The 21,549-nt window shown below is 42.0% G+C and overlaps 2 protein-coding genes and 1 long non-coding RNA gene across 3 annotated transcripts; 2 read left to right on the plus strand and 1 right to left on the minus strand.

The window, feature by feature from the left end:
- The first annotated feature begins 415 nt into the window (after positions 1-415).
- On the plus strand, positions 416-15,762 carry LOC121695908. The gene is made up of 3 exons (XR_006026200.1): positions 416-427; positions 2,573-2,574; positions 15,629-15,762. It is a non-coding gene; the product is annotated as an uncharacterized LOC121695908 (long non-coding RNA).
- On the plus strand, positions 1,063-3,391 carry clec3bb (C-type lectin domain family 3, member Bb). Its single transcript, XM_042077094.1, has 3 exons — positions 1,063-1,171; positions 1,665-1,763; positions 2,175-3,391. Exons 1-3 carry the CDS (start codon positions 1,075-1,077, stop codon positions 2,561-2,563), a joined length of 585 nt encoding a protein of 194 aa, XP_041933028.1. The 5' UTR covers positions 1,063-1,074; the 3' UTR covers positions 2,564-3,391.
- Positions 3,626-21,194, minus strand: cdcp1b (CUB domain containing protein 1b). The gene is made up of 12 exons (XM_042077084.1): positions 20,701-21,194; positions 15,111-15,326; positions 14,308-14,667; positions 13,159-13,371; positions 10,731-11,087; positions 10,191-10,556; positions 8,839-9,036; positions 7,529-7,900; positions 6,587-6,783; positions 5,635-5,800; positions 5,148-5,235; positions 3,626-4,884 (listed from the first exon to the last, which is right to left on the minus strand). Exons 1-12 carry the CDS (start codon positions 20,774-20,776, stop codon positions 4,380-4,382), a joined length of 3,114 nt encoding a protein of 1,037 aa, XP_041933018.1. The 5' UTR covers positions 20,777-21,194; the 3' UTR covers positions 3,626-4,379.
- Between the last annotated feature and the right edge of the window lie 355 nt (positions 21,195-21,549).

Raw genomic sequence — 21,549 nt, forward strand, 5'->3', positions numbered from 1 at the left:
ACAGCGACAAAGACAAAACAAAACAAAATCAGCTGCACAAAGATTGCAATAGTGTTACAAAAAACAATTACAAATCTGTAACTCGTAAAACTGTGACAATAACAATCTATCTATGACTGCACTTGTTTGGTGGAACTTTATGTAACACACACATTTAATTTTGAAAAGCATGTATGCCTCTGTACTAGACGCAAAGCAGACACGTGTAATCTTGGTGTATTCAAGTCAGAAAAGAAAAAGGTGCCTCCAATGATACTTCCCTTACATCAAACACAGTGCATCCCCATAACATTTGCTTTATATGAAATGCTTTGTCATCCACCTGTTACATAAGCTTTTTTTGTATGAATTGTTTGTGAAATTTTCAAGAGAAAACATATGTCCATAAGTCCTCATACATATGGAATGAAAAGAATACAGGTATTTAGTTTGCAGAATGACGTACTTACATTGACTGTATATAAAAAGGGTACTAACGACAACAACAACAACCCTCCCCCTTCCCATCCCTTCAGAGAAACAATGACAAAACCAAGGGATGGAAAACAATATCAAAGCAAACAAACAACAAAAACTGTGATGAATATTATGCAAGTATTGACAGAGAGGTGGTGGTGATCCTAGGCAGTTGGTATTGGATACTAATAAGTGTGTATATGTATACATAAACACACACAAACACACAGAAAGTGAATCGATAAAGAAAAGAAAAATGAAGTTACATAAGCTTTTGATGCATGTGCTGGCATGACTGTGTATGTGTGTGTGTACCAAAGATGCAGAGCGTACTGTTCTAAAATCTAAAGTGTATGTGTATGTGTGTAGGTGTGTGAATGTGTATGTGTATGTGTGTGTGAATGTGTGTGTGTGTGTGTCTAGGAAGGGCCCTGCCCCAGCAGAGGTTGAGACGGCGGGATTGCTCCACGCCTTCGGGCTCCTCTGACGTTGGCCGGCACATGTAGCCGAGCGGGCGGGCAGTTGTTTTCGATTACAGTATTTTTCCTCTTTGTGGGACAAGTGTGAGATAAATTGCCAAAGCTCTGCGGAGAGCGCCTCATTCCCACAGCTGCAGCCATGGATCTCAGAGGTGCTTGCCTCCTGCTCGGAGTTCTGCTTCTCTCCCACTTCTCATCCCAACAGATGATGTCAAAGAAGAAGCTGGTGAAGAAAGGTCAGACAATACAACTCTGCACAGTATGTAGGCTACACATGAGAGAGGGAATGTAGGAAATAAGCCTTTAGGGGAGCCTGATTCTTGACCTTTTATGTTTAATACAATGGACATGTTTGATGCAACAAAACTGCTTCATTTATCTTAACTGATGTTACTTGAGTGGTTAGAGTAGTTGTTGGTTGGTTTTCATTTAGCACGTTGCTCGTCCACATTTTGCACTTTTTAAAACAGGTTTACAAATACTTACTTAGAGTATAAATATTGAAAGTGCATTTCAATTAACATCTGAGATATCTGATATTCTGATATAATGTGTCAGTAAAGATCTGCAACATTTAAAATATCTTTGAGGTCTGTAAACCATTTTCAATCAACACATGGACAACACACCAGCCTGGGCTGGATGTTCCCACACATTTTTTTTTTTTTTACATCAATCATCTGTTTCATCTTAAATGTCCTTCTATCTTTTTGTTTCGTATCTGAGTAGAGACCCCAAAAGATGGAGCCATTGAAGAACTCAGAAAGCAAATCGATGACATTTTGAAGGAGGTGAATCTTCTGAAGGAGCAGCAGGCTTTGCAAACAGGTGCAGTGGGGGCTTTAATGGGTTCATTGTCCCTTCTGTGTATGACCACCAGAGAACATGGGAATGAAACTTATGTGGATCTGTGGAATCCCATTCTTGAAACCTGAAAATGGTCTTCTTATAACATTGTTGTTCCTTAACATCCTTTTTGATGCTTACAACTCATACAATGTTCAGCAACTGTTCCAAGTCTGTGGTGTGTTTTGCTTAATAAACGTCAGATTCACTTACATAAGGCCACATGGGCAACACATGTGGTCTTTGATCTAACCTACAACAGCAGGCCTTGTAATGATCCAAGGACAGCTCTTAGCCAACAAGATGGCAAACAGACACAGTGAGGTGTTATTAGAAGAGACATGTTGAGTGAATTTGACCGCAGACTTAAATATTTTTACCATCTTGTCTCAGTTTGTTTGAAGGGAACCAAGATTCAGGGGAAATGCTACTTGGCCGACCCCATGAAGAAGCGTTACCATGCAGCCAGCGAGGACTGCATCGCCAAGGGTGGCACGATCAGCACCCCACTCTCCCTCGATGAGAATGACAAGTTGTACGACTACATGCGCCAGACCATTGGGTCCGATGACGAAATCTGGCTGGGCATCAACGACATGCTGACCGAGGGCGTCTGGGTCGACCAAACCGGGTCCACCCTGCGCTACAAGAACTGGGACACTTCCTTTAAGGGGGATCGCACCATGAATTGCGCAGTGCTCTCTGGGTCAATGAATGGGAAGTGGCTGGACGAGAACTGCCGCGAAGAGAGGGCGTCCGTGTGCGAGTTCAACATAGTCTGATAATGTTAGAAGTTGCCCCATAAAAAAGTGCTTTATCGAGGCTTGAGACGCACACACACACCTTGCTTTTTCTTGCCTCTGTCTGTCAAATGCTACGTTATTGCACCTTGCTTCCATGACCATGTAATTATACCTTCTTCACTTTGGTATTTCAAAATGACACAGTGGTCTTTCAATGTGGAGATTTCACATTTTGTTTTTCCACATAATTAGATAAGAATGAACTCCAAAAAGGCACACATGCACTGAAGGGGCTTTGTGGTGTAAAACAAAAAAGTGATAGGCCTAAATTTGACTGAACTAACCAATGTTTTGAACATAGATGTGAAATGTGCCGGTGGTAGCTTAGTGGTTAAGTAGATGGGCTAGCATGCAGCAGCTTGAATAGTTGTGGGTTCAATTTCCGGCTTTCACCATTGTGCCCTTGAGCAAGGCACTTGACCCCTCAGTTGCTCTGGAGTGTCTGGATGCACAAGTGCATCAGTTCAGTCAAATCAAGAAGTCATGGCAAGTGCTTCCCTTTTCTCTGCAGCTCAGTCTGAATTTAACGATGCTTATTTCAGAATGCTAGTCTTCTTCTATTTTGTTTGTTTTTTAACAAAGTCTTGTCTAGCCTGAACTAAACTGAATATGTACATTTTGCACTGTTGAAGATATATACGACTTTAATGAATAAACATTTGCTGGGCAAATCACCACTGGCTCAAATAGAGCAAAAGTTTGTTCAACACACTAACCTCAAAAAATACAAAGCACACCACACTTACTCCACATTCCAGGAAGACAACCAAGGCGTATCCAGCAGAGAGACACACAGATGCAGCCAAAACACAAACCAGACAATGAATTTGAGCAGCAAATTAGCACATTCAGGATACATTCTTAACACTTAAATGCATCCACAAACAAAACCAATGAGTGTGATTGGGTAACTGGGAAGACCGATTATAGAGTGGTAGTGAGTGTTAGTTTACCAGATTATATGAAGTTTGTCTACAGTCAGCGTTTTGTCTCGTACCATTTCCTCTGTCTTGCTACAAACTGACAAAAGAGAGAGGCAGATCGGATAAAACACCTATGAATTTATTCCTAAAGCACCATAGAAATGTACAAAGCTATATACACAAATATTAAAACAGCATGTTGCCGATATACACATCTAGTCACAAGCAACCACAGATCATGCCTAAACACAACAAGAAAAATTGAATAATCCCATTTCCAGCAAAGATCTAAGAGTCAACAGTTCTCTGATGAGAAAATAGTGAGAATGCGTGGCATGTTCCTGTTGGCTTGCCATCATAGACAAAAACATCTTTAAAAAGAATGTAAAACAAACATTTTAAAATAGAAAACAAAGACTCACAGATGGTAAAATCATTTGTACTCTTGAAACATTTTTTAAAATGGCATGGGTCACTGTCCTGGAAGCATCTGGAAATTGTGTCACTCTGGTGTGCTCTGGAACACCTGGAAGCGTGGAATCAGTGTGTACTCCAACACCCAGAAATACTGTGCACTCTAAATGTCTGGACGTAATGTGCACTCTACGACCAGGACACATGGAAATCGTGTGCATGCAAACACCTGGAAACAATGTGTACTGGATGTCAGGAAGTGGTGTGCATTCTGATGCCTGTTTGAGGCACAAATGAATCCCACGGACGCACAGGAATCCCTCCAGAGAGCCACGCTCAACTCCGTCTTCCTATACCCATGTCCTACCCATTCTGACTGAGGAGCATGACCCAACACCGATATTAAAGACAGCTGTCCATCTGGCAGCATAGTGCTTCCCTGTCCTGGTTCGTACTGTTCACATGGCATCTTCATCATCGTCATAATCATCATCATCCCACTCGTCATCCATGATGGGCGGAGGAAGGGGGTCGACATCGGACAAGCGGATGGGGTTGGAGTCTCCGGAGTTCTTGAAGGTGTACAGCTCGTTGTCCACCATGCGGCGGTCCTCAAAGCCCAGGCTGTTCAGTGGCCCCAGAGGCGTCCGCGGCCTCGGAGGCCCGAAGGAGTCGACGGGGTCCAAGAATGTGCTGAATTCCTCCTTCTTGTTGTTCTCGCCCGGCGCCTCGATGACGGGCGGCTTCACGTCCATGGGACCGACGTAGGGGCGGTAGACTCCCGCTTCACCGCCATTGTAGCCAGGCTCCCCGATCAGGTGGCTGTATGCCATGGTGTCATCGATGGAGTCGTAGACATGGGCGCCGTTGTCTGGCTTGAAGGTAGAATCAACTGGGCGGAACACATGGCCTTTGGGGTTGTACATGGACACTCGCTTGGCCATTGTGTGCTTCTTTCTCTTCCTGAAATGTATACAAATGTATAAGACAACCCAACTATAACAAATATGAGTCGATATAAAAATACACTAGCACATAATAACACACACACACACACACACACACACACACACGTTTTTGATCTGTTTTTGTACAGTAATGTAATGTTCATTCGATATTTGCTGTGTACTGTACTGATAAATTCATTATAGGCAAAGTTTCCTTAAAGAGAGTCAATCTGTCAATTAGATCAAAATGTAAATAATGTATAGGTGTTGTGCACTCACTTGGTCACCGCACAGACAATTGCTAACACTAAAAGCGTGAGGACCACGAGAGCTCCGACGACACCCAGAATGATTCCCAACAGCATTTCTGAAAACACAAATGATTACATTAACATTTAACGCAGGCACTTTTATAAACAGCAGCATACAGAACATGCACAATACGGTATGTATACATACAATATACAACCCCAAATCAAAAAAAGTTGGGATGTTGTGTAAAATGCAAATAAAAACAGAATGTGATAATCAGCAAATCTCGTAAACCCATATTTAGCTGCAAAAAGGACATAGACAACATATTAAATGTTGAAAATGACGAATTTGACTATTTCATGGAAAATATATGTTCAATTTGATGCCAGCAACATGTTTTAAAAAAAAAGGTTGGGACAGGGGCATGTTTACCAGGGTGCTGCTTCACCTCTTCATTTTACAACATTCTGTAAATGTTTAGGGACGGAGGAGAATGGTTGCTAGTACTTACTGTTCTTCTTCTCCACCATCACCTTGCTGAGCGCACTGAAGCCACCGCTTTCGGGCTGACAGTTGGACATGTTCAGGTAGAAGCTTCCAGGTACACTGAGCTTGTCCTCCGCATCCTCGTCCTCACGTCGGCTTAGAATCTCCTCCTCCGAACCAATCGTCTGGACCTTTGTATTCCGGAATCAACATAGTCAAGTCAGCATTGTACTAGTGCAGCAGATCCATCGTTATATTTCAAACTCAACATGGTCTGTATTATGGCCCTGCAGCAGATGCTCTTTACATTTCCGCCTTAATATAGTATTGGGGTGTCTGCAGGAATTCATTTCAGTGGATGCACACACAAACACACACATACATCCATATGAAGTGCCAAACTGGAAAATGAGAGAAGTTGAAGGGTCGTTTAGTGCTCGACTAATCCAGTCTTTCTTTTGCAGTAGAATTTTGTTCTCTTATGCAGCACTAAATAGCTATTCGACAAAGACTAAGGATGGCCAAGTCACGTGTGTGTATTCAGCTTGAACACAGCAGAAACATGGGTGAATAAAACTGTAAATGTGGAGATCGAGATACCAAAGGTCAGCATTTTAGCACATCAGCAGAAGCAGAGGTGTGCTTTTATCAACTAACTAGTTTTGGCATCATCTTCAAATTCATTTTGATGGCGTACAGCCGCGTGAAGAACAGCACAGCCATCCAGGATATGGACCATTAGGTTTTGTGTCCCGAGCAAGAGCATGCGGCAAAACTGAAACAAAAAGCTTTTACAGCAGTGACACTGCACACTATTTTTGCCAAAAATACACTGGCATGTTTGCAAGCTTTTTATCAGGGCTGCCCTTATCAGGGGAGGTTTTGCATGCCTTTCCTTTAAGGAAGTTAGCGTAGCTCGTCAGTGTTAACTCAGTGCTTTAATGTGAGCTCAGGCTAGCGCTGAAGGAATGCCTCACCTTAATCATGGTGTGATGCTGCTGGCACTTGGGTTGGCTCACGTTGGTAAAGAGCAGGTCGGCACGGTACTGCGAGTGCAGCCAGACGATCCAGGAGACGGAGGAGAAGGGCTTCATGGCCCTGGGCCAACCAGGTGTGCCAAGGAGTACCGGAGTCTGGACCATAGGGTCTGGCTGCACGTGGTACACAATGCTCTCTGTGACGAGAGGATCACATTTTTAAATCATAAATAGGAAAAGATGTGACATTCCTTACGCTATTGGTTGTGGAGTTCAACCAGCGGCCAAACCTTTCACTCTGCCATACAAGTACTCACACCCAGCAACCAACCGTTTTAGAACACACCAGGGTGCACAACAGCCACCACAAAATTAACACTACACAACAAAAACAAAAACAACAACAACAACGACAATAACAACAACGAGACGCGTTCATGACCATTTCAGTGTTGTTATTGTCAGTCAGTGTTCAGCTAAGAGGTATCTTATGTGCTAGACCCACCGAACCCCTCCACCTGAGCTTTGCAGAATATTAGGCTTTCATAGCCACATTTCCACTAGATTGATACAACCTCTAAATTTTAGCACTGACGTAATTAACAGTATAGGTCTGTACATGAATGACTAGAGCCAGCTGGGTCTCCACTGCACGTTACAGCTAAACAATGCCCTCTTGTGGAGTAAATAGGTCTTTACTGGACACATTACTGGACACTGGATTACTGGACACTCGTCCATTACTATGTCGACTACTGTGATACAGATTAGCAAAAATGGAAAACATGCATAGCAATATGATATTCTGTCCCATAGTACTAAAACACTACTACAACAACTACTACAACAACTACTAACACACTAATAACCAGCACCACCACTACTGCTACTACACTGATAACATGTAATGATGACCTACTGTGACTGACACGTGTCACATACCTCCAATCTCAGGTCCAAAAGAAATGTTGAAAAGGGGCGTTTGTCCCGTGCGCAGGTTCCTGGCATTGGCAGCCGAGGCCGTGATGGTGACATTGTTTTGGATCTGGACCTTGCGGATGACGCCGCCCGAGCAGAACTGCCCGACAGGGGTGCCGTCGCTCTCAGCCACGTCCAGAGAGAAACTGCCACCGCACTCCTCCCCTGGCAGAGACTGGCGCAGGGTGCCCGTGGGCGACTGGAGGATCACAGTGCCGTGCTCAGGCACGCGGAGGTTCCAGATGGCATTGTGGATGGGCGCAGGTAGGCATTTCTCCAGAGTGGGCATGGTGATGGGGGTCTGTCTCACTGGGCATGCGGCCAGGCTTTCGCATTCTAAAGAGACAAACAAAGAGAAGAGACAAAGTAAGGACCAGGCAAAAAGGCAAAGGCTAAAGTCTAATTTAATGACAACACAAATACAGTACAGGTCTAAAGGGTTAATTTAACAACTATCCAAAATCTATCTGCATGGGCAACATCCTAAAAATGAACACCAATAGGCGAGTTGAATATTCCCACAAGGATCAGGCAAAAGGCAAAGGCTAAAGTCTAATTAATAAAAATACAAAGTCTAAAGGGTTAAAGGTGCTCTAAGCGATGCCACGCGTTTTTTAGGCTATTTCATTTTTGTCACTTAGGGCAAACATCACCTCATCATTCGCTAGCTGCCTGTGTCCTGAATACACTGTGAAAAAACGTGATCTCTGTGGACAGCCCAGGCTCCAAAAACAGCAATAAATAAACCTGGGCAAACCTAGCCCATAAAAACACAACAAACTGTTCCAGCAAATTACAGATGAGATGCACATTTAGGAGAGTTTCAGATTTTCACTTTGCCCATCATTCACATTAGGTGTGCTGTTATGTGCCTTGAAGTCACAACATCTTGTTAGTCTATCTCTGTCAAGAAGTTGAGGATAATTTTGACTTGGATTCCTTGCTAAGAGGTGATGCTATAACTCCCTATTAGAGTTACATTTCAAAGGAAAACATAACACCAACGTATGTAAATGGAAACCTTTGTAGTACCCAATTCTCATTCTCTTTTTTTCTGTGGTTGCATAGATTTGCTGACAAAAGCAACAGCGAGGGTCAAACCAAGTCCGAGAGATAGTGTTTCCCAGGGTGATTTACTACATTTTGTCTGAAGTATTTACTATACTTCAAACAAAAGCATTGGATGATCAAAAGAAAGCAATTTTCTACCCCTCCACATATCAGCAGAATAACAAGAAAAGATGGGACCAGATTTGAATGAACAGTTAGCCTACCTATGGTTTTGGTAACAGTGAGAAGTAGGTCTTCACTGGGGCAATCCAGGAAGGAGAGGGAGGAGGTGGATCCTGGGGGTACAGTGATTTTCTCTTGGAGAGCACCGTCCACTTTCATTTCACAGTAAGACGCAGGGTTGGAGCTCTCAATGTTCAGAGTGATTCCGGCCTCTTTCTGCATAGTCACAGCACAAATATCTGAAAAAAGAAGGCCATATTTATATAGCTTTGTGTTAAACCATTAACAGATTTGTGTGCTGTACACACAAACAATCTAACAGCAGGATGTTGTACACAAACAATCTAACCACAGGATGTGCAGGAAGCCGGCTCTATCAGATAAAAATCTGACATATGCTCGTTGCAAGAGAAGAAGATGGTAACAACATTGCCACACAAAGTCCATAGATTCACAGGCTACTTCCACTAGATACAGTGTGTGAGACACACTGAACTATCATCACATTGTTATTTTAATCAGGGCAGCAGTTTCCAGATTACATTATGTGCTTACATAACTGCAAAAGGGTTCTCGACTGTTGTAGAAAGAAATGGCTGATCTTTAATGCAATATCTACACTGTCCATTATCAGCAACCATTCATCCAATGTTCCAAAGGCACATTCTGTTTACTAATCTGACACCATTTTAAAAGTCTAACTGAGAAAACATTGGAGAACCTTTTCACAATTATGTAAGCACATAATGTAATCTGAAAACTGCTGCCCTCATTAAAAAAACAATGCAACTGATCTCAGCTGGTATTCTGTCTATTCACCTTATTCCGCGCGCAAACATGGGGGCGCTAGCTTTGCCCACATTGTCTCCGAACTTCCAATTGAGCAGTACATCCATTGCGATACAATGAGATAGCAGAGCTCTATCGAGATGACTGGCATCATATATTATGGGTCATCCTAAAGTTAGGAATGTTTATTTAGGATTTTGGTGACTTTTCTGTTATACAGCTTTCCTATCTGAAGTTAGGAAAAAACTGACTTTGGAGCGGCTGTTCTGTCTCTATCCTCTTCTGCCGTGTTATCCCAATGAAGCTAACTAGACGTAGCTAGCCGACCGGAAGTTTAAAGACAACGTGGAATTTAAAAAAATGGGCAGGGCTGAATAAGGTGAATACAGTAATGGAGTGGAATAAAAATTTCTAAGTGACCCCAAACTTTTGACCTGGTAGTGTATGAACATTACATTAGTTAAAAATTATAGATGAAAATACTACAATAAGCATAACAGTAAAAGTAGTAATAATAACAACAACAACAACAACAACATCATGGAAGTGTAAACAAATGAAGTTTCAAATAAAGCATGGAGACGTATAGAAAAGGTTTGCATACGTGGCACGCCGCCGCGCAGCGCCGACACCCTGAAGTGGAGGGTGAGCCCTGTTGGACTGGGCGTCCTCCCCGAGTCGCAGTTCTGCAGGAGGAGGCTAAAGCTGCCCTGCTCTCCGGTCAGCTGGTCCTCCGTCAGGCTCTTGACCACGGGCGGTTTGCCCTCCTGCTCATAACGCACCTCCACCGCCTTGGAGCCGCACTTGGGCTCCGTTAAGGCCAGGAAGGAGACGGTGACATCGTGCTTGGGCAGCACCACAAAGTCCCACTGCATCGTCTCGTCCCTGGGCAGGCCGGTGAGGTAGTTGGCAGAGAAGAAGTCGGAGTAGGACTGACCCTGGGGCAACTTGGACTGCACTATGGCCAGCACTGCAGAGGACAGAGAGGGGTGGGTGGGTGGTTGGGGTGGGGGGGGGGGGTAAATAAGGTGACTGCAAAACTGAACAAGATGGTTATGGTTATGGAATTGAATTATTCCATACAATTACAATTATACAATTATTCATTGTACCAAAGAATCTAAGGAAAAAGTTGCAAACATACTTTTAGTTTCGGGCCCAACGGAAACTTTGATAGCGGACATGTCCAGCTTCTGGTTCTTTGGAACATCCAGGGCCAACCTTCCTTTGTACAGAACTTGAATTTGACTTATAGAGCCGTTTTTGCAGAAGGTACCGATAGTGGCGAGTCCAAATCGTTGGTATGTGATGATGCTGTAGGTGTGTTCATCGGGGCAGGTGTCTGAGGGAACGATCTGCTTCATACCAAGACTTGGGAAGTCCAGCTGGAATGTCCGGGAAGGCGGGACCTTTAGGTCCCATGTGAAGGTCCGCTGGAAGTCTGGGAAGAGGCTGGAGTCGGCAAACATTTCTTTCTTGCCACTGGCGTCCTGTGAGAAATCTAAGAAATGTAATTTTTAGTATCAAGTTCTCACAAGTGAAATGAAGACTCATCTAATTTACATTTGCATTTATCCAAAGCGACTTGCAGCAATGGAATAACATTTAAGCATTTTAACATTTAAACTTTTAAACTATAGAGTGCTGCAGCATTTATTCATCTAGCAGATGTTTTTATCCAAAGTGATTTACTATGTCAATTCTATTACAAGGGCCAGTTTCCCCAGAGCAGCTCTGGGTTAAAGGTGCTCTAAGCGATGCTGGGTAACGTCACTTCTGTTGACTTTCAAACAAAACAGAGAGCTAGCTCGCTACTTCCTCCCCCTCCCTCCCACGCTGCTCCCGTGCAATTGAAACTCCTAAATGCGCATCTCGTCTGTGATTTGCTGGAAAAGTTTGTTATGTTTTTATCGGCTAGGTTTGCCCAGGTTGTTTTTGTTGCCAAGCTACCGGTTGGTTAGGTGTGCAACCACTAACCACCGACTTTTACAGATAGTTTGGTTTCAGCATTACACATGCTCAATTGCTGGGGATTGATTGCATAATTGGACATAACTGATCATAGCATCTAAACTAAATTCGGGGTTCCCACTCTAGGTCAAATGTAAAATTCCATGAAATTCCAAATTCATGGAAAAATGAATTTCATGACTTTCTATAATGAATGGTACAATATACCGATCAAATGACTTCAGAGCAGCCACATAGTGTTCAAGAATCTTTTACTTTTTTAGAGCGGGAGATGAATAAATAGGCATTGAATAAACAAAGTTGCGCAACTCAAGCAAGCAGTAAAGCTAATAACCAGATATACACCAGTTCTCCGTGGATATATTTGTATTAATGTATTTTGGCAAGTAAATGTTAAACTGTTGCAACGAAATTCCCTGACTTTCCCTAAAAATTTATAAAATTCCCGGACTTTCCATGTTTGGAATAGACTTTCCAAAATTCCATGATATTGTAGAAATTCCATGACCCGTGGGAACCCTGTAAATTTACATTTCTCTCAGCAGTGTCTTGTGATAATCCACAAAGAGTAGGCTTTGAAGGCACATTTGCCACAGAATGTTTTGTAGGTAGCTAGATTTTATAAGATTCTCACATTAATTACGATGACACTGCTGTGCGGGAACAGCTTTTAAATAACCAAATATATTTCCTAAGCATACTTTTTTCAGTTCCAACTATGCTGTTGTTTGTGTTTACAACAACAGATAGTTTGTACATTTTAGATGAAAAGCCATTACTGTTGCTTTAATGTTCTTATTGGAGTCTTCTCTGTGTCACAAATGCTAATGCCAATAGCTAATATGCTAATGGCAATGCTCACCGAAACCTTTTGACTTTAAGTCATTTAGTTTGTAAGTTTTAGCATGCTGCTAACTGCTGTTTACTTTGTCTGTATAAAGAGTTTTATCTTCGAGATTGATTTTGTTGTGATAAGAACAAAGTTGTTCATTTGCATGCATGAGTATTGAACTTAATTTGCGCTGCGGTGTTGATGATGGTGAACACTGAGCTGTACTGTGATTCGGCCGTGTTGCAAGATTGTTCTGACTCATGATGTGCACGAAGGGGAGAGGCGGGTCTGTTGTGTGTGTGAGACAAGACGACAAGTACCCCGGCTGTGTCAGTTTTCTGCTGCTGCATGTAACGAAAGAAGACCATATCTACATGAAATGTAACAAAATAGAAACCTAATGTGGCGGTCACACTAAGTTCACAGATTTTATTTGAGGGGACACTTGTTTTCAAGGCTGGAAGTTCAACATGTATATTAGCTTACTGTGATTGAAATAAAAATATAATTCATATCAATGGAATTATCACCTAATGTCATTATAACACACACACATGATCTCCAGGAAAGAACAGTTTATGTTTAATTTAGGCCATCTAATATTGTGCTGTTCACATAATAAGTAATTGCATAACAAATCGCAATCGCAATATTGGTAAAAAAAAAAGAATCTCAATTCAATTATTTTCCAAAATCGTTCAGCCCTAGTTGGAGTCCTCTCTGTGTCACCAATGCTAATGCTACAGGAAATGCTAACAGGCAAGCTCACCGAAATCCCTATTGATCTCCACTGTGTAGATGTTTTCAGGCTTTTCACAGGTGAACTGGATGGTGGTGTTGAGCGACTCCCGCAGGGTCAGATCTGATTGACAGGTGGGGTTGGGCCCCGCGCCCAGACACACACTGCACTCGGGCCCATCAGCCTTCCTTCTCAAGATCACAGAAGTGTCCTGGTCAGGGGTCACGGCCATCGTTCGGCCCTCTGAAGAGGTCAAAATTCAGAGGAGAGGGGGTGGGTGGGTGGAGAGAAGATAGAAAGAGTAATTGTTGTTATTTTGACAAAGATGGTTTAAAGGAGCCATGACAAACTTTTCAATTAACATTCACTGAGATGCTTTTGTAAGTTTTTTTATTGAGAAAAATGCTTTGGCTCTTTTTCTCCTACAGGAAAGGCTTGCTTTGCAGCAGAGCTTTAATTTTGATATTAAATGTCATATTCATAACTGGCATCACTCTGATTAGTCAGCATATTTAGCCATCTTCAGCTGGCTAACAGAGGAGTGAGCATAATAAATAAGAGCCGTTGTGATGCAATAATAACACACTTTTCTAATTGGCCCGTGCTCTATGACCATTATCTTGTTATGGCCACTACAGGCAGAGAAGGGAACAGTCAAATTTGAAAAGTCCGGTACATTCCTTAGTCACATCGACATTTTTCAAAGCCAGCAACAAAACTTGTCTCCTGCAACCTGTAATACCCCGTAATACCCAGAAAGCCTCACTGAACTGCTGCACATTTATAGTAGTTCCTTATGCTATGCTACATAGGCTAAAGGTCATATATTGCATATGTGTCATGGTCCGTTAGTTCACTCTTTGTAACTAGTTTTGCATGTGCATATGCAAAGAGTTCAGAAGGGAGAGAGAGGGGGAGGGAGAGAGAGAGAGAGAGAGAGAGAGAGAGAGAGAGAGAGAGAGAGAGAGAGAGAGAGAGAGAGAGAGAGGAATGAATAGTATAGGTGGGAGCGAAGGAGAAAATTGTTGTATTCCTCTAACTTTCATTGTAATTCCTACATAGTATTTCCTCATCCTAGATTATATCCCAAGTATTTTATATGTCATACAGTCATTTGGCTCAATGTTTGAACTATAGTGTAAATGTGTAAAGCTAATAAAGAGGCTGATGTGAACTTACTCTTTACGGGCTTAGGCTTAGGAGCCACATTAAACACAATGGGAGGCACCCCTGCCTGTTTCGGAACCACCATGGACACAGAGGCCTTGCTGGGCAGTTCTAGATGGGTCAGGGTTCCACTCCTACAGTAGTTCTGGGTCAGAACCACTCCCTGAGCATCGGTTCTACTCACAGAGTAAAGGTACCCATCTGAACAGACCTCTGATTCAGGAACTTCTTTCAGGCCCTCCCCTGAGAAATCCAAATTCAACAACGTCCCATCGGGACCACCTATCGTCCACAGGAAGCTTCTGTGGAAATCCGTGAAGAGAGACACCTGAACCTTTCCTGCCTCAGGGCTGCAGGCATCAGTAGTGCATTCTGGGTAGGGAGACAAAAAATGTTCCATCATGTAAACAGTCAATAAACAGAAGACATGCAGTGTGTATGGTGCACTGAATAGTCTTAGGTGAGGAAATAAAAGCACTAGTGCTAGATCTCCAATAAGAAAACGAATTCTAGACAATTAATACAAAACTCAATATTCTCGACTATTCCATACATGATGTTCCTCTGTGTGTTTTATGACATTTCTCTCTGGCAGAGGTGGGAAGCCCAGCTTCAGAAAGTAAACGTCCTACCATGTACTGGTTGTACTTGTGCACCTAAAACAAGGGATTTCACTAATTAGCTCCTGGCAGCAGTTGAGCTAATGAGAATCAGCCAGTTTAGAGAATGGTTGGAGCAAATATGTGGTAGGTCTTTTACTTTCTCAAGCAGGGTTTCCCATCTCTGCCCTCTGTACTATGAGGTTAATAGCTCACCTATCTTGCCCTCCGTTTTCACTTTATAAACGTCTTGAGGCTGGGTACAGTTGAACAGGACAGTGGCTTCCACAGGTTTGGACAGGACAAACTCTGTGAGGTTGCAGAGGGGAGTCTCCCCATCATCCACACAAGCATCACAGCCTGCTGCGTCGGTGTCTTTAGTGATGGTGATGGTCGAGTCCTGGTCGGGCTTCACGGGGATGGTTACGTACTCTGTGGAGTTGTTTCAAACATGGTACATCAGTCACATTAGGTTATAGAGGACTTCATAAACATGTTTAGAAAGTGCTCGTTCTCCCCAGCATTGTAAGACAAGACATCCAGCTTTGCCAGCTTAGCTACAGTATCACTGTGCTTAGGACTAGGGATGCACCGATTGTGAAATTCTGGGTCGATACCAATACCGATGTATAAAATAACAATTTAGCCGACACCAATATTTTTTTCTTTGTTTGTTTATTTTGTTTTTGTTGTTAATCATACCCTTAGAGTGGAAACAAAAATATTTATAAAAGAAAATAACTGAACCATTTTCAAGTCTTTCAGGCCTTCATAGCACAACATTTACCAAGTGCAGAATCGATGCAACATAACAGATAAACATCACCAATGGCAATCGGTAAATGTATTATAAATTTGCCGATAGGCGAGATCAGTCAATGAGGCCGATGTTGGCCGATATATTGGTACGTCCCTACTTAGGACAGAAGCTGGAAGTAATAAGACACTACGGAGTCAGGCCATGGAGGAACACTGGGTGGTCACTTACTTCCCCAAACTAACTAATACCTATGACATTTATTTGGGTGAATGGATAAATAGGGCCGGAAATCAGAATCTTTAAAGGTGATGATGATACATGGCAACATTCTGAACAATGTTTCTGGGCAATAACATGACAAGTTTCAATTGTTCTGATTGGATGATGGTGACAAGTTGCCTACTTATGATTTAAGATCTAATTTAAGAAAAATTTCACTTAATATCAGTAGGAAAGTGTCCAAACAGCAAACAACATTGGTCAGTAACATTGCCTGCCAACATTGTCCCTGTATATCTCGTTAACAAAATAAGAAGTATAGACAGGCATGACGGGAACTTATCATTCTGTATGTGAATGATCCAGCATTTTTATCCACATGCATACACCAAGAACAAGAACAGATATACAAGTTAGGGGGAAAAAAATACTCTTTCAAGCACTTCACACGAGAACACTTCAAACAAGAACATCAAACAAAAAACCTTCACTTTTGGCATCACTTGGGAAGGTCAAAAAAGAGAGTAAACACTGCCATGGGTGACATCAGGTGCACACCCAGAGGCAACAAACGGACTGTCAGCCTGCTTGCCTATCGGATCACACAAAGCGCAAAGTCAAACCAATGTGAGTGCAGAAGCAGTTCAGTTGGGATTGCTTACCTGGCTTTTAAAAAATGCTTGCTTCAGTGAAACACTGCAGTGCAGTGGTGGTCAACTTTATACCAAACAGATGTATGGAGGAAGGGCACTGCTCAAATGTTCATACATTAATTTTAAGCCAAGCTGAGCCTTATCTTTGTACAAAATGTCAGTGATTTGTATTCACATTTACCATTTACATTTATTCATTTAGCAGACACTTTTAATCCAAAGTGACTTCTGTCAATTCTATTACAAGGGATTACATTGTCCCCGGAGCAACTTGGGGTTGTGCCTTGGTCAAGGGCACAACGGTGGAAGCCGGGAATTGAACCCACAACTTTTCAGGTATAGGGTTGGGCAGTAACAAGTTACATGTAACGAAATTACATAATTTAATTACAAAATAAATGTAACTTTTATCCATTTAAAATTGCCAGCTATCCCAAGTTTGATTATTGGCAGACAGAGAAAGGACACATGCACATACACATAAACACACAAACCAAGAGAACACAATCCTGCAAGACTAGGATACCCACCTCCTTAATCAATAACTGTATTACATATTTGGGGCTGTGTAGGCCTATATATCCATCAATGCATTACAGTAATTTCTCTTTAATTTTAAATGGCAAAGTTTGATTTATAAGCAATCATAGCTATGGAAAGATTTGTGTGATCATGATTTTAAAAACAGGCTCTTAGCAGTATTTTTGTCTTTAAATCTGTGGCTGTGTCCAAAAAGGAAGACAGCTACCTGCTGCATCACTGCCTTCAACTGTGTAATGAGGCACTCATGCAGCAAGGTAGCATCTATGAACTTTGTTTCAAACAAGCTAGCAAGATATAGCAACACAGAACGCCGTTGTCAGGATAGCTGGTTTCTAAAGGTGCAGTCAGTGATCGGTTTGCAATTTCAAGCCCATAACATTTTTTCGTCACATTCAGCAATCAACTCACAACCTGCTAGCTTCCCATTCCATGAGTCTCTATAGGCAGCCCAGTCTCCGAAAACTGGACAAAATGGGGGCAGCCTGTCCCCCAAACCAAAACGAAACCCTGTGTGGAGTGTCTCTGGGAAAACTGAAGGGAGGGGTGAGGTAACTTACCTCCCTGGTGTGTTTTGTTTGGTCCTTGGTTAAAATATAAAGTTATTTGTTTTGGAAAAAAGCATCTGCTAATAAATTTAAATATAGACAACAAAAACAAATGTGACTTCCTTTGCCATCGCACGCTGACACATTTAATGTGTGTGAGTTGAAGCAGAGACATTCTATACAATAATTGGTTGAAGGCAGCACAAAGTACACATGTAGGCTACGCTGTCTTCAATTCGGCAAAACAAATGTATCTTAGAAGGCATAATTTTATAGAAATATTTGATTCAGACATGCCTCAATGCCTCACTGCCATCGAATGCTGTGTTAGATTGCAGGATTTCTTTCCATTTTGGACACAGCCTTTATGGTCTCACAGTAGGAAGGATTTTAAAATGAGTTTGACAGCAGTCAGTGTTGAGTATTGCGGGTTAACACTGCCAGGTTTAAACATTTCACATTAAAGTAATTGAAATAGTACACTACTATTACTGCACTTTTTAATACGGTAACTTGTAATTGTAACCTATTACATTTCAAAACTGTAAAAAAAAAAAAACACCTTCCCAACACTGTTTTCAGGCTACTGCCTGCTAGCCCAGCTCCATCACAGATGCAGTGAAGTTGTACTAAAAAGCTATTTCAGAAATAAGTGACATAAGTGTATTGTTACTGTCTGTACTCATCAGTCCAGTTAACCGGCGACCTGCAACATTTAACTTCACAACAAACTTAACACTGATAGAAAGAAATGTTGAACTGCTTCAAGTGTGTACAAATATTAGAAGCTAAGTGGCCTTCTAATGCATCTTGATAAGACATTCTTTCAAGTCATGCTGTATAAATTATGTTTCATAAGTGTGGAGCAATCCACACTTCAGCAGAACTCAACAGGAAACAGCCTGAGCTCACTTTGCCTTACTTCAAATATTTCAATATGACCCAACACAGCCTCCTCAGTGAGGATGCATCGACTTACATGCCTGAACTTGAGAAGAATTGATTGCACAAACGCATGCTCTCCTTGTTTTCAACTACCTCAAGGGAAGACTTACTTCAGACATAGCGCAAAGCAGTAATGTATAGGGGTATATATACACCAATGGAAAACAAACTGCATTATAATGATGACTAGGTCCAATTGAACGTATTGTATATCGGCAAAAAGGACAAAGCCAAACATACTGTAAACCTGACAGTGGCCTTTCGTAGCTAAGCTACAACACAACAAGTTCATCTTCTAATACACAAACAGAGACAAATAAACATAAACACACAAACACTCTCCCTCCTACCCAGACAAGCATTATTTAAAAAGTGCCTGTTGTGAATAAAGAAATGAATGAGCCACAGTTTTATCAACCTCACAGTTTGGTAACTGGGCACACCTGTCTGAGTAATATGTTCCAGACACAACCCCTTGTGTCCAGTCTGTTACTTCACATTGGGTAATAGTACATAACTCATCACTATAATCATCATCATCATCATCATTATCCATATTCTTCATCATCCCCTTTATTATCATGACCAACACCAGCAGCAGCAGTAACTCAGAGAAGCTAATATTGAGACAGCTGGACATGTCTGTCATCTCATCCCTTTTGATATCACTTTTACTAATAACTATGACGATGATGATAATGATGATGAGGCTGACAATGGCCCTCTCTCTCCCCAAGGCTATAAGAAGACTGCTATAAAAGTAAACAGAGAACTGATGGACCAATCAACAAATAGTAATACTATAGTAATCACTTTCAAAACCTGATGGCAAGACCGCACCCCAAAACAACAGTATCGAATACAACAGCTCAGACATCGGGATCACCACACAATGTAATTACAAAGATCATGTTGTCATGCAATAGAGCTTGTCTGAGATGATGCACAAATGTATCTCTGTTTCTTATTAGACATTTTCTCTAAGGGACACTGCCAGCAGTGATGACATAACTAGCTGAAAATGTCAAAGAACTTTGAATTCCTTGTGGTGAGAAAGACCCCCTGGGAGATAACCCGGAAAGTGAGAGAAACCATGAGATCTAGATCAGGACACCCGACTAAGCCCTTATTGTGGTGGGCCTGGCCATAATCATGTACTTGACTTAAAATCCAGAAAGGGAATCCTTCAGTTCTTAAGCCAGAACACAACACCCACTCACAATAAAAGACATGTACGCATCAACCCTTTGTTTCCTCCCATTAGCAGTCATCAGGGAGGAATTCACAATATTACCTCCAGAGTTATAATATTCACAATACAGAGTTCACAATATTACCTCCAACATAGCATGGAGAGAAAGCTAGCATGCCAGAAGATGTCAGGGGAGGTGAGAGCCTCTATATATTATTTGCAAGGCTTTGACAGTTAAAACCACTAGTCATCAGTTACCAGATAACTGACATAATTTAACTCCCATTTCAGCCACTAGAATTCTTGTCTGTTTTTCCTAAACCTGCCAGACAGATTGACTAGCAAAACATCTCATCTGATGTATCAGGACAAACACAGGGGATACATTAAATCGACATGAAAACGCTGACTCAATGTGAGAATGTGCCATATACAAACAAGTGGTTTGGTGAGGTTTAGTGACACTCGGGGGAGCTGCAAGTACAATGGCCTCGATTTATGTGGTGGCAGATTGTTGCTTAATGATTAATGGAGCTCTGATCCCATGGAATCATTTTCTGCTCCCATAAACGCAGAGTTAATGCAAGAATACTGGGTCAGGTTAAATCAGTAGGCTATGAAAAGATTTGACTTGACTTCTGTTCAAATATCAATGCACTTCACTTGCAGGCAACAAAAAGGTGAAAATGGGAGACCCACCTCAGTGGCTTTCAATGGCACGACAAATGACAAAACAACAAAAGTCAAAGCAAAAGAAAAAACGTTACTGTTTGTCACTTGAATGCAACGTTAACAGCACAGCAAACTAAGTTAATTGTTAGATTTTCAGTTAAACACACGCAACCACATGACCATGTAAGAATAGACTTTTTGCGCACTAAACTAACATTTGAGAGAAAATTCACGTTCTGAAATACAGTATGTGGCTCAGCTGACGTTGGTATCTCACCTGACATTAACGAAGCCTGTATCAGAAGTAGCAGTCCAATGAGGAGTTCAACCCACACGACGGAGAAGGAACGCATGTTGGAGAAGAAAATGTCGGAGCTCCAAATATCAGCTCAGAAGATTAATAAGAACTCCAATATAACACTAAAACTAAAGCAGCATACATACTGCAGGACGCCACGCTTGAGTGACTTCTATAGCAGTGTCACCATACTTCCTGATATTACCTGTTTCTCTAGAGGAAGGAAGGGCGTGTACTCCTACCTGTCGAAACTTGACACAACTAGCCATTAAAAGACTGCCTCCATATGTTGTCTACTTTTCAGTTGTGCGTAAACTTAAACGAATCGCCTGAGAGTCCGCCACGACTGAACTGAACCTATGTGGTGGAGTAGAGCACTAACTCGAATAATTTATAAAGCGTCTAAAATATCAGATTGTTCTCTAGCTGCGCGTCCTTGGGCATCCCCACCAGCGGTTCTGCAATCAGACGCAAGGTGTGCATGGTTCGCATTTTTGAAAATCAACAAAAACAAATATATCTGAATACCATCGAATAGTGAGCTATTAATTCTTTTCCTGTCCTGTTTTGAGACTGAATAACTAGAGAGTATTGGCGTTGTCATGCATGATGATAGTCTGAGAGTTTCGTTGAGAGTGGGGGGGGGGGGCTTGCATCTAGTCCTGGTTTTGTCTTGACGGCCCATGTCAATCCTTGAGAGTACTATGGAGTTTTCCCCCTTGTCTCCACAAGCCTATTAACAACAACATTCCTGAGACTGAATCGCAAACCCCCCAGGCGACGTGTTGCGATGTATGACAACTCCTACGCCACCACGCACAGTGATAT

This window comes from Alosa sapidissima, chromosome 21, assembly GCF_018492685.1.
Source record: "Alosa sapidissima isolate fAloSap1 chromosome 21, fAloSap1.pri, whole genome shotgun sequence".
Lineage (NCBI taxonomy): Eukaryota > Metazoa > Chordata > Actinopteri > Clupeiformes > Clupeidae > Alosa > Alosa sapidissima.

Bases quoted from the DNA above. Each gene is read 5' to 3' on its own strand.
- clec3bb (XM_042077094.1), top strand. From the start codon at position 1,075: ATGGATCTCAGAGGTGCTTGCCTCCTGCTCGGAGTTCTGCTTCTCTCC. The intron at 1,172-1,664 runs GTCAGACAATAC...GTATCTGAGTAG, and splicing joins GAAGAAGCTGGTGAAGAAAG to AGACCCCAAAAGATGGAGCC. The intron at 1,764-2,174 runs GTGCAGTGGGGG...ATCTTGTCTCAG, and splicing joins GCAGCAGGCTTTGCAAACAG to TTTGTTTGAAGGGAACCAAG.
- cdcp1b (XM_042077084.1), bottom strand. From the start codon at position 20,776: ATGCGTTCCTTCTCCGTCGTGTGGGTTGAACTCCTCATTGGACTGCTA. The intron at 15,327-20,700 runs GTGAGATACCAA...ACAACTCCACAG, and splicing joins ACAGGCTTCGTTAATGTCAG to AGTACGTAACCATCCCCGTG. The intron at 6,784-7,528 runs GTATGTGACACG...CTCTCGTCACAG, and splicing joins TTTTGGACCTGAGATTGGAG to AGAGCATTGTGTACCACGTG.